We start from the raw sequence: 12,830 nt of genomic DNA on the forward strand, positions 1-12,830 counted from the left end.
AATTTGAGAAGGACAGACATGTTAACAATATTAAGTGTCCCAATCCATGAACATGGTATATCTTCTTGTGTACTTAGGTCTTTTCAATCTCCTATTGTAATATTTCGTAGCAGAACAGGTTTTGTACATCTTTCATTAAATTTATTCCTAAATATTCTTGATGTTATTGTAAGTGAAGCTGGTTATTACATTGAATGTGTAATTGTTCATTGCTAGTATGTAGAAATACAACTGGCCTTCATATATTGACATTCTATCTTGCAACGTTGCTATGTTCACTTATTAATTCTAGTAGTGTCTTTTATAGATTCATTAGGGCTTTCTAGATACATGAATAAGTAGTCTGCAAAAAAGACATTTTCATTTCTTTCCTAACTTGTATGTCTTTCATGTTCATTTATTTTTCTAGCCTTGGCTAGGACTTTCAGTAAAATGTTAAATATAGACACAGTAAGAGCAGACATCCTTGACTTGTTGCTATTTTAAATAGAAAGCATTAAATCTTTCACTACTGAGTATGATGTTGGGTGTAAGGGTTTTTGTTTTTGTTTTGTTTTGGGGGGGGTTGTGTTGTTTTGTAGATATCCTTAATCAGATTTTAAATTGAATTTTATCAAATATTTTTACTTGCACCTTTTGAAATGATCTTTTCTCTTTTATTCTATTAATACAGCAAATCATATTAATTGAGTTTTGGATGTTAAACCAATTTTACATTCCCAGAATATGCCCCACTTGGTACTGATGTATTATCGTTTTTATATATGGTTTGATTTGCTAATATCTTGTTACAGATTTTTGTGTCTGTGGTCGTGAGGGCTATTAGTCTGTATTTCTTTTTTCTTGTGAAGTCTTTGCTTGGTTTTGGAATCAGGTTAATACTAGCCTTATAGAATACGTTGGGAAGTGTTAATTCTTCTGTTTTCTGAAAGAATTTGTGTAGGATTCATGTTGTTTCTTTCTTAAATTCATGATAGTATTTACCACTGAAGCTCTGAGTTCGCTTTATGGAAGGGTTTTTAATTATAACTTTGATTTATTTAATTGATATCAGGCTGTTCAAGTTTTGTAATGTTTTCTTGGATGAACTTTGGCAATTCATGTCTTCCAGGAATTTGTCATTTCACATAGGTTGTCATTCTATTGCCATGAAATTGTTCATAACATATCCTTATTCTTTTAATGTCTATTGAATCTGTAGTAATGACTTCATTGTTCCTGACATTAGAAATTTGTGACTTCCTCTTTTCTTAGTCAGCCCAACTGAACGTTTATCATTTTTATTACCGTTTTCAAAGAAGTAGCTTTTGCTTTCATTGGTACTCCCTATATTTTTCTATTATTTCATTGATCTTTATCTTTATTATTTTCTTCCCTATGCCTGCCTTGGATTAATTTGCCTTTCTTTTTCTAGGATCTTTTTTTAAGATGTTTATTTATTTTTGAGAGAGAGAGCATGTAAGCAGGGGAGAGGCATAAAGAGAAGGGGACGGGGGATCTGAAGTGGGCTCTGTGCTGACAGCAGAGAGCCTGATGTGGGGCTGGAACTCACAAACCATGAGATCATGACCTGAGCCGAAGTCACTTAACTGACCGAGCCACCCAGGCACCCTCTTTTTCTAGGATCTTAAAGTGAAAGCTTAGCTGTATATTTGAGATATTCCTTCTTTTCCAATCCAGGCATTTAAAAGTATATTTCCCTCTAACCACTGCTTTACTTTATCTTCATATGCGTATTAAGACTTATGGCTCAGGGGCGCCTGGGTGGCGCAGTCGGTTAAGCGTCCGACTTCAGCCAGGTCACGATCTCGCGGTCCGTGAGTTCGAGCCCCGCGTCGGGCTCTGGGCTGATGGCTCAGAGCCTGGAGCCTGTTTCCGATGCTGTGTCTCCCTCTCTCTCTGCCCCTCCCCCGTTCATGCTCTGTCTCTCTCTGTCCCAAAAATAAATAAACGTTGAAAAAAAAAATTAAAAAAAAAAAAAAAAGACTTATGGCTCAGAATATGGTCTACCCACGTGCACTTGAAAAGAATGTACATTCTATCATTGCCGGGTGTTGCATCATATGTATGTTAAAAGAGGTTGAGAGTATTGTTCAGATATCCTATATCATTGCTAATTTTTGTCTAGTTGTTCTAGCCATTGCTAAGATAAGAGTGTTAAAATCTCCAGGTATGATTGTGGGATTGTCTGTTTCCCTTTAACTGTTGATTTTTGCTTCAGGTATTTGAAAACTTCTTATTGGGCAAATACACGTTTATGATGATTATGTCTTCATAATGAATTTGTTCTTTCACCATCGTGAAGGGTCCTTCTTTGCCCGTGGCAAAACATTCCTTTTTGAAATCTATTTTATCCCATGTTAATATAGCCCCTCTGACCTTCTTGTGCTTGTCATTCACAAGGGTTATCTATTTCCCATTAGTTAACTTTCAACCTGTGTCTTTATATAGTTGTCTTAAAAAAAATCCTTTCTGATGATCTCTAACTTTTAATTAGAGTGTTTCTTCTATTACCATTTACTGGTATTATTGATATGGTTAGGTTGGATTTTTCATTTTATTTTTGTTTTGTTTGTCTCCTCTGTATTTTTTCCCTCTGTTGTTCCTTTTAATTTTTTTAGAATGTTTCTTAGAATTCTGTTTCAATTTTCCTGTTGTTATCTTAGGTATACTTCTTTGTCTTTTTTAAAGTGGTTGCTCTAGGAAATACGATATACATTGAATTTATGGGTCGGTATCTCCTCTGTCTCTTCTGTTCTTGTTGTTACCTTTAATACATCTACTTATGTTTTAAACCTCACAAGAAAATTTGTCATTTTTGCTATAAACCGTGATGTGATATGATATTAGAAGGGAAATGGGAAATAGAAAGAAATGGTCATTTGATTTTACCTGGATATTCACCATTTCTAATGCTATTCAATGCTTCTGAGGATTTGAGTTTCTGTCAGCCCAAAGAAGTTTCTTTAGTGTTCCTCACGGTGCAGTTCCGTCGGTGAGGAATCCTTTTAGTTATATTTTATATTAAAATGCCTTTATTTTGTTTTCATTCTTGAATGATGTGGATATATCATATATCATTTCTGAATATAGAATTCCTGATGGACGGATTTTTTTCCTTCATCAGTTAAAAGATGTTGTCCTGCTGTTTCCTAGCCTCTCTGGTTTCTAGTAAGTCAGCCATTATTTGGACAATTGTTTTTCTGTATATAATATGTCTTTTCTTTCTCTTTGGCTTTCAATGGTGTGGTGTGTCTTGGCAGAGGCTTCTCTGTGTTTATTTTGCTTGGTGTTACTGTAACATTTATATCTGCAAATTTCTATCTTGGAAATCGAGATGTGGACATTTTTGGCCATTATTTTTCAAATGCTCTTCTGTGTGTGCCACGTTCTCCCTCTCTCATCCTTCCTGTATTACAATTAGACTGGTATCTGAACATCTGACATCTCTAAAAAGTTCCTGAGATTCTGTTCATTGTGTTTTCAATGTTTTCTCTTTCTGTTCCTATTCTTGGGTGTGTCTGTCTATCTATCTTCTATCTATCTATTTTCTATCATTTGTGTCTTGATTCAATTTCATTTATTCTTCTGTTTGCCATGTCTATTTTAGGTCTACAATTTCCATTTGGTCCTTTTTTATTGTTTTTCTCTGCTGAGATTTACTATTTTTCTCCTGAGGTGCATATTCATTGAAGTCATGTTTTGTTTTAATTCATCGAGTTTGGTTATATTTGCTTTAAAATCTGTTTCTGGGGGCGCCTGGGTAGCTCAGTTGGTTGAACATTGGACTCTTGGCTTCAGCTCAGCTCATGATCTCATGGTTCATGGGTTCAAGCCCTGCATCAGGCTCTGTGCTGATGGCATGGGGCTTGCTTGGAAGACAGCTGTGCTCACCACTATATCACCAATGCCCGCTTGGGGCTTGCTTGGGATCCTCTCTCTTTCTCTTTCTCTCTCTGCCCCTCTCCGGCTTGTGGTCTCTCTCTCTCTCTTCCTCAAAATAAATAAATAAACCTAACAAAATAAAATAAAATGAAATAAAGTCTTTTCTGTCCATTGTAACATCTAGCTCATCATATGGATGAATTCACTTAAGTTTCTTTCCTCATGAGAATGCATTCCATTTTTTTGTTTGTTTGTTTCTAAAGTTAGGTTACTCGCTTTTCAAATTGTATAAAAATAATTCATCCCTACAATCCAACTATGACTAGTAACATTGGAATTATTACCTCAAATACCAGTAGTCTATTGTTAATGCTATCAATTATACCTTGAGCCTACCTACAATTTTCCACCCACTCCCTGTGTTCCTAACTAGCCCAACTACCTAACAGCTTGCTATCTCCTTGCCCTCCTTGCCCACCTTATCCCTCCTGTTTACTGAATTTTATTCCATACATAGTTCAATGTCATCATTTATTGAGCTAAGCTTAATAAATGTATGACACTGGATTGACCTAGACTATCTCATTGAATCCCCCCAGCCACCCAATTGAGTAGGCATTGTTAGTATTCCATTTTACAGGTGGGAAAAAAAATGTCTTAAAGAGATGGTTACTTGTCCAAGGTCAGGTGCTAATAGATGAAAGCAGGATCGACATCGTGCAGGTTTGTTTGATTCTGGAGCTTGTGCTCTTTACCAGAGATTGGCCAACCTTTTTCATAAAGTACCAAATGGTTACCATTTGAGTCTTTGTAGGACGTACAGTCTCTGTCACAACTTCCCACATCTGCCATTGTAGCATCAGAGGAGAAACAGACAACGTGTAAATGAATGTGACAGTTTCCAATAACATTTACGGAAACAGTGGGAAAGATGTGGCTCGCGGTCTGTAGTTTGCCGATCCCCGCTCTTAACAATTACACCATTCTGTTATTTTTTTTTTCCCTTTAATCTCCAGAGCTATCCATTCAACAAATATCTACAGCACTGTTTCCGAGAACAAGGCACTGAACTTGGTCCTGGAAGGGGTGAGGAAGGCAAAGGCCCTGACTGGAGGGGCCGCAGATGAGAAGGACGGTACACAAACACGTCTATACCACAAAGCTGACTGGTCAGTGCCAAAAGAGGGGTATAGACTGACTGGAGCTTTTCCCGGCGGACACAGGGTGTTTCAGTGCCGTGGGTGGTGATGGCATAAACTTTCTGGTGAGAGAACCACAGGCAGAGATGGCAAGGAGACAGTTTCAGAGGAGCCAACACAAGCAAGATTTTTTCTATCCGTTCGTCACTCATCTTCTCTTCTCTTCACTTATTTCCTCTCTCTTTTCCTCGCCAGGATCATACGTACTTTGGTCCAAATCTTTTTGTCTCGCACCTTCCCCTACTTTCTCCTTTGCTTTACTCCCCTCCCCTTCCTTCTTTTTAAATTTTTTTCTAACATTTTATTTATTTTTGAGAGAGAGAGAGACAGCAGGGGAGAGGCAGAGAGAGAAGGAGACACGGAATCCGAAGCAGGCTCCAGGCTCCAGCTGTCAGCACAGAGCCCGACGCGGGGCTCGAACCCACAAACCGTGAGATCACAACCTGAGCTGAAGTGTGATGCTTAACTTAGACTGAGCCACCCAGGTGCCAACACCCCCACCCGCTTCCTTCTTCTTAAAATTTATTTATTTTTGCTTCTTGACTACTGGTCCTGTTCTGCACTGGGCTCAAGGCACACATTTATTTATTTATTTTTTTTCAACGTTTATTTATTTTTGGGACAGAGAGAGACAGAGCATGAACAGGGGAGGGGCAGAGAGAGAGGGAGACACAGAATCGGAAACAGGCTCCAGGCTCTGAGCCATCAGCCCAGAGCCCGACGCGGGGCTCGAACTCACGGACCGCGAGATCGTGACCTGGCTGAAGTCGGACGCTTAACCGACTGCGCCACCCAGGCGCCCCAAGGCACACATTTATATAGCACACTTCATTTGGAGTTTAATTCAGGTACATCAGCATGGTTGACACATTATCTCAGGCAAACAATATTTATGTAAAACTTAAAAATGTCATTTAGATTTAATGTAATACTTATCAAAATACCAACGGCATTTTTTTCATAGAACTACAACACACAATCCTAAACTTTGTATGGAACCACAAAAGACCTCGAATAGCCAAAGCAATCTTGAAAAAGCAAAACAAAGCTGAAGGCATCACAATTCCAGACTTAAGTTTTATTACAAGGCTGTAGTCATCAAACCAGTATGGTACTTGCACAAAAATAGACACATAGATCGATGGAACAGAACAGAGAGCCCAGAGACAGACCCATAATTACATGGTTAATCAATCTTTGACAAAGGAGTCAAGACTATACAATGGGTTGTGTATTTCCCAACACATGGTGTTGGGAAAACTGGACAGCTACATGGAAAAGAATGAGGCTGGACCGTTTTCTTACGTCGGACACAAAAATAAACTCAAAATGGACTAAAGACCTAAATGTGAGACCTGAAACCATAACAAAATCCTAGAAGAGAACACAGGCAGTAGCGTCTCTGACATAGGCAAGAACCAGTACAACATTTTTCTAGATAGGTCTCCTGAAGCCAGGGAAATAAAAACAAAAACAAACTATTAGGATTACATCAAAATAAAGAGCTGCGGCACAGCAAAGGAAACAACCAACAAAACTAAAAGACAACCTACCGAGTGGGGGAAGATATTTGCAAATGAGATATTTGATAAATGGTTAGTGTCCAAGATACATAAAGAACTTCTACAGCTCAACACCAAAAAACAATCCATTTTAAAAATAGGCAGAAGATATGAACAAACATTTTTCCAAAGGAGACATCTGGATGGCTAACAGACACATGAAAAGATGCTCCACATCACTCATCATCAGGGAAACACCAATCAAAACCACAGTGAGATATCACCTCATACCTGTCAGAATGGAAAAAATCAAAAATACAAGAAACAACAGGTGTTGGCAAGGGTGTGGGGGGAAAGGAACCCTCATACACTGTTGTGGGAATACAGACTGGTGTAGACATTATGGAGGACAGTATGGAAGTTTTGCAAAAAAATTAAAAATAGGGGCACCTGAGTGGTTCAGTTGGTTAAGTGTCTGGCTCTTTTAAAAATTTTTTAAAATGTTTATTTTTGAGAGAGAGAGAGAGAGACACAGAGTGCGAGTGGGGGAGGGACAGAGAGAGAGGAAGACACAGAATCCTAAGCAGGCTCCAGGCTCTGAGCTGTCAGCACAGAGCCCAATGCAAGGTTCGAACTCCCGAACCATGAGATCATGACCCGAGCCAAAGTCAGACGCTTAACTGACTGAGCCACCCAGGTACCCCCTGACTCTTTTTTTAATGTTTATTTATTTTGAGAGAGCAAAAGAGAGTGAGCGTGTGTGCACACGTATGTGGGGGAGGGGCAGAGACTCCCAAGCAGGCTCCACGCTGTCAGCACAGAGCCCAACTCGGGGCTCGATCCCACGACCATGAGATCATGACCTAAGCCAAAACCAAGAGTCAGACGTCCAACCTACTGAGCCACCCCAGCGTGCCAAGCGTCTGACTCTTGATTTCAGCTCAGGTCATGGTCTCACGGTTCATGGGATAGAGCCCGCATTGGGCTCTGCACTGAGCATGGAACCTGCTTGAGATTCTCTCTCATTCTCCCTCTGCCCCTCTCCCCTGCTCATGTTCTCTCTCTCTCTCTCTCAGATTAAAAAAATTAAAAATAGAACTACCCTGTGACCCTCGGTATTACTCCAAACATACAAAAACACTAATTCAAAGGGATCCATGCACCCCTATGTTTATTGCATCATTATTTACAATAGCCAAATTATGGAAGCAGCCCAAGCGACCACTGATAGATGAATGGATAAAGAAGATGTGATATATAGTGGAATATTTTTCAGCCATAAAAAAAGAATGAAATCTTGCCATTTACAACAATATGGACAGAGCTAGAGAAATAGGTGATAAGGATTAAAGAGTACATTCATCATGATGAACACCGAGTAATGTATAAAATTGTTGAATCACTATATTGTATACCTGAAACTAAGATTACCCTGTATGTTAACTATACTGGAATTAAAATAAGAAGGCTTAATAAAAGAAAAAAAAGATGAAAAGAAAAAAAAGCTCAAAAAAACAAAAACAAAAACAAAAAATGCCACTTTGCCCAAGTGAAATATTAACTTACTTCTGTTAATTCAGTCAAGGTCGATATCTCTTGGTCGATTCTGGGCACTCAATAACAACCACTGTTTGACCAATTTATTATTATTTTTTTTTACTTGCTCATACTACTAGTCTGTCCTCTTAATGTAGCTCTTTTAATCTTCTTATAATTTATTTCTTCCCCTGTTCCATCCTTTCTCTTTCCTGTACTTTTTGGATTGGTGTACATTTTTTTTTCTGGAGGCGTATTACTTTCTTTCTTCTTTCTAAAAATATCTCTAAAAATATTCTTTGTTCGTTAATTTAACTAATGTTCATTGAGAAATTGCCACGTGGTAGGTCCTCTCCTGGGGACATTATGGCAGTAAACACAACAGATAAGTAGACCAGGATATAGAGAGTGTTAAGTGCTACGGAGAAAAATTCCTTAGAATCAGGAATTTGGGTGGTGTATTACAACTTTAAAAACTGGTGAGATCACTTCGTCAGACAGTTGAAGGAAACTAACCACGCCAGCATCTGCTTGGAAGGGTGTGGAAAGCGTCCCATGCAAAAGGAATTGCATGTATGAAGTCCTGGGGCAGGAGTGTAACTCCTCTGGTGGAGGACAACAAGGAGGCCGGTGTGGCTGAAGCTCTGTGCGGGAGGAAGAGACTAGAAGTGTCAGGGCGGGCAGGAGGAGGGACACAGGCTATTTAGGGACTTCTCCAATGGAAGAATTTGAGCTTTTATCTTGAGTGAGATGGAAATCCTTCAGTGGGTTTTAAGCAAAGTGAAATGTTGACATGTATATTTTTTACATGTTAAATTTTGAGAGAGAGAGAGAGAGAGAGAGCGGGAGGGGAGAGAGAATCCCAAGCTGACAGTGCAGAGCCCGACGCAGTGCTCGAACTCACGAGCCGTGAGATCATGACCTGAGCGGAAATCAAGAGTTGGACGTTTAACTGACTTAGCCACCCAGGTTCTCCTTGGCTTATTTTTAGAAGATCCGGAATGTAGGGAGGCAAGAGAAGAAGCCAAGAAACCAGTTAGGACATTACAACTTTCCAGGCAATACATTTGAATATTATGGGGAATGTTTTCTGGAAGAATCAGGGTAGTTACTTTTGTTTTACGATTGAGGATAGAAAACTAAGGGGCGAAATCTTGATGCATGATGAAACATTTCACCATCCCCTGCTCCTCAGGGAAATATTGGGTGATTTTGCCTTGCTAATCCAAGGACTGCTAAACATTTTGAATTTTCTTTGGCACCGTTAGGCGATCTAATGCCTGGCACACAATTGGCTTACAGAAGTATTTCTGGAATGAATACGTAGGCAGTTGAATGGGTAAGACTGAGTTACGTTATCACGTAACTTGCAGATGCAAGAGGCGTTTCTCTGGTGGTGGTTATTGTCTTTAAGTTTTCTGTAGCAAAGATCGTCAAAAGTGCCACATTAGAAACACAGTCCTACTTTTCAAGTCAAAATATCAGGCGCGTGTATCTACAGATTTTATGTGGTCCCATAGCAATTCGTACAGTCCTCCGTCATAGTTATCAAGGCTCTTTTGTCTGGAGTTCCTTCAGGGTTGGGATCATTTCACCTAGCACGGGGCTTGGGGACAATGTTTAATGTATGCACAGTATGATAAAGGGTAGCAGAAAGAAAATAATGTGCATTACCAACACCAGCCACAGAATATTGTGATTCTTGAAAAATATGTTCATTTCCCTTCGGAAAAAGCAACTCTGGGGCACGCGAGCGGCTCAGTGGGTTGAGCATCGGACTTTTGATCTCGGCTCAGGTCACGATCCCAGGGTCGTGGGTTAGAGCCCCACATTGGGCTCTGCACTGAGTGTGGAGCCAGCTTGGGATTCTCTCTCTCTCCCTCTACCCCTCTCCCTCACTCTCATGGGTGCTTTCTCTCTCTCTCTCTCTCAAGAAAAAAAAATCCTATTTAGGAAAAAACAATTCTCAAGTTACTGCTACAGAATTTAGCTACGTGACTTCCAATTATGTTTTAAGCCCTCCGTGAGCTGGATCCATGTATTCTCAACGTACCTAAAGTGCTTGGTAAATGATCTGGTATCACCAGTAAATGATCACTAAGTACTGGGAACTGGGCTTCAGGGTCCATGTAGGGGCACGGATAAAGCCCTTTCAACAGCTGGATGAGGTCTTCAACCTTCTCCGCAAAGGGAGCTTCAGAACTTCTGTCCCTCCTGTGCACCCCCTCCCACGGGTCTCCCCTGCCCGCATCTCCCCCTCTGGGTGCACCTGTCCCTGGACCCCCATCCGGTCAGGGCCTCCCACGCCCCCATCCCCCCCCCCCCCCCGGTGCACCTGTTCCTGTACCCCCTCCCGGCCAGGCCCCCCACGCCCGCATCTGCCCCTCCGGGTGCACCAGTCCCTGTACCCCCATCCGGCCAGGGCCTCCCACGCCCGCATCTCCCCCCTCTTCCCGGGTGCACCTGTCTCTGTACCCCCATCCGGCCAGGGTCTCCCACGCCCGCATCTCCTCCCCCCTTCCCGGGTGCACCTGTCCCCTGTACCCCCTCCTGGCCAGGCGCCCACCCCCTCCAGCATCTCCCCCTCCGAGCCTGGGTCCTCGGCTCCACGTCTCAGACCCGACGCCCTCCCGGCGCCCCTCCCCCCCGAACTTCCGCCCGCGCCCCCTCCCCTCAGGCGGGACTTCCGCCCGCGCCCCCTCCCCGCGCCGCGTCGTCCCCGTCGCCGCCCGAGGGGAGCCTGGGAGCGCGTCGTCGCGCTCTCCCGCGGGGCCCGGGCTGCGGCGGCGCGGAGGCGGCGGCGGCGTCCGGCGGCTGCGGGGCGCGCTCCTCCCCGGCCTGCGCTCGCCCCGCGCCTCCTGCTCCTCCTCCTGCTCCTCGTCGGCGCCCGGCTCCGCGAGCTGCGAGCGGCAAGATGGCGGCGCCCAGGCCGCCGCCCGCCCGGCTGTCCGGCGTCATGGTGCCCGCGCCCATCCAGGACCTGGAGGCCCTCCGCGCGCTGACGGCGCTCTTCAAAGAGCAGCGGAACCGGTAACGGCCGGGCGGCGCGGGCGGGCGGGGAGCGGGCGCCCCTCCCCCGGGAGGCGGGCGGCGGAGGCCTCGGCCGTGGGCCCGAGGGGCCCCGGGGGGCTGACACCTGCCCCCCACCCGCCGGCACGGGCGTGGAGCCGCGCGCGCGCGAAGGGGACCGCCCCACGCGAGCCCCGTGCCACCCGCCCCCGGGCTTGCTGGGCCCTGGCCCGGAGCGCCGGCGCGGCCCACGGTGGCCCGGCGGCCCGCTGGCGGGGGGGGGGGGGCAGGCGGGCGGCCGCGAGAGCGCGGTGGGGACAGTCCCCGTGGGGGGGGTGGGGGTGGGCAGCGCGGTGTGCGGGGCGGTTGCGCCCAGGTCCCGAGCGAACCGGCCGTTTGGGTCGTGACTGCCAGTGCGGGGCAAGGTGGCCGGGTGGGAAGGGCCCGCGAGTCTGGCGCGCCTGGATTCGGTTCCTGGCCTTACAAGTTGTGCGTTTCTGGGCGATTTCTCCGAGCCTTAGGTTTTCCTTGTCTAGAAGTGCGAATGCAGTACGTACCCTCGTTGCTGGATTGTGCAGAGGGATGAATGACATAAATAAAGCGCGTGAAAATGCAAAACGCATGACGTTGTAAGTCAGTGCTTGATTTTGTTCTGGTCTTCTCTGGGCCTCGGTTCCGGTGTTGCCCAGCACGTCCCTGGTGGGATTGCTGTAAGGATGGTATGAGGTAATGCGTATTAAATCCGCAATTCATGCCTGACACGTAGTACTAAATGCATGTTAGCTGATATTCTTATCCTTTAATACGTGTATCGATGGCCCTCCATGGGCCAGGTATTGTGCTGGGTGGTGAAGGTGAAAAATGAAGTCCTTTCGTGAGAAGTCCTGTTCTGGGGACCAGCAGATGATTTTACAATGGGGGGGGGGTGTGTGTACAAAGAGTAGAGGGAACGTAGAACGAAGGGACAGCCAGATGTGGGCTGGTCCAGAGGATGGATCCCCAGAGGCCCTCTAGTCTTTGAATGGGACACCTGGGTCTGGGCACGTCTCCCTTAAATCACATTAGAAGCACTGAGCTGTGGAGGGAGTGGTAAAAGCCGAGGGCACTGTTCTGGGGGCTTCTTGGGACACAGGTTACATGATTTGGTACTCCTAGGAGATATGTTGATTAATGCTTCAGTGCACCCATACCATGGTGGACCTTTCCTGTAGTCAGTTGTCAGCCATCAGCCATGTACTGAGTACCTACTCGGAAACAGGTTCTTTGTAGGTGCGGAGGGTATAAAGGTGACACGATCCCTTTTGTCGAGCATTGGCCGTGTGAACAACTTGTAATGGGGTTCTTGACGAGCAAGCGGTCGCACGGAAGGGGACTGTGGATCTGTTGGATGGATTGGTGGGCCGGGAAAGGCTTTGGATTACTTTGGGTGCAGAGGGACCATATATGGATTTTGTAGGGTTCCTGAGAGGATTAAATGCAGTAGCATAGGTAAGGTGTCTGGTACAGAGGAGACATTCAAACATCAGATCCCTTTTGGGGCGCCTGCGTGGCCCAGTCGGTTGGGCGTCCGACTTCGGCTCAGGTCATGATCTCACGGTCCGTGAGTTCGAGCCCCGCATCGGGCTCTGTGCTGACAGCTCGGAGCCTGGAGCCTGCTTTGGGTTCTGTGTCTCCCTGCTCTCTCTGTCCCTCCCCCACT

At 44.8% G+C, this 12,830-nt stretch overlaps 1 protein-coding gene across 1 annotated transcript in view; it reads left to right on the forward strand.

Annotated features, from left to right (window-relative positions):
* The first annotated feature begins 11,003 nt into the window (after positions 1-11,003).
* The window catches only part of ATXN10 (ataxin 10), a 166,576-nt gene continuing 164,749 nt past the window's right edge, over positions 11,004-12,830 (forward strand). Inside the window, exon 1 of the mRNA XM_030320922.1 lies at positions 11,004-11,152. Within this exon, the coding sequence (XP_030176782.1) occupies positions 11,037-11,152 (116 nt within the window). The 5' untranslated portion in view covers positions 11,004-11,036. The remainder of the gene's footprint in view (positions 11,153-12,830) is intronic.

This window comes from Lynx canadensis, chromosome B4 (genome assembly GCF_007474595.2).
Source record: "Lynx canadensis isolate LIC74 chromosome B4, mLynCan4.pri.v2, whole genome shotgun sequence".
Lineage (NCBI taxonomy): Eukaryota > Metazoa > Chordata > Mammalia > Carnivora > Felidae > Lynx > Lynx canadensis.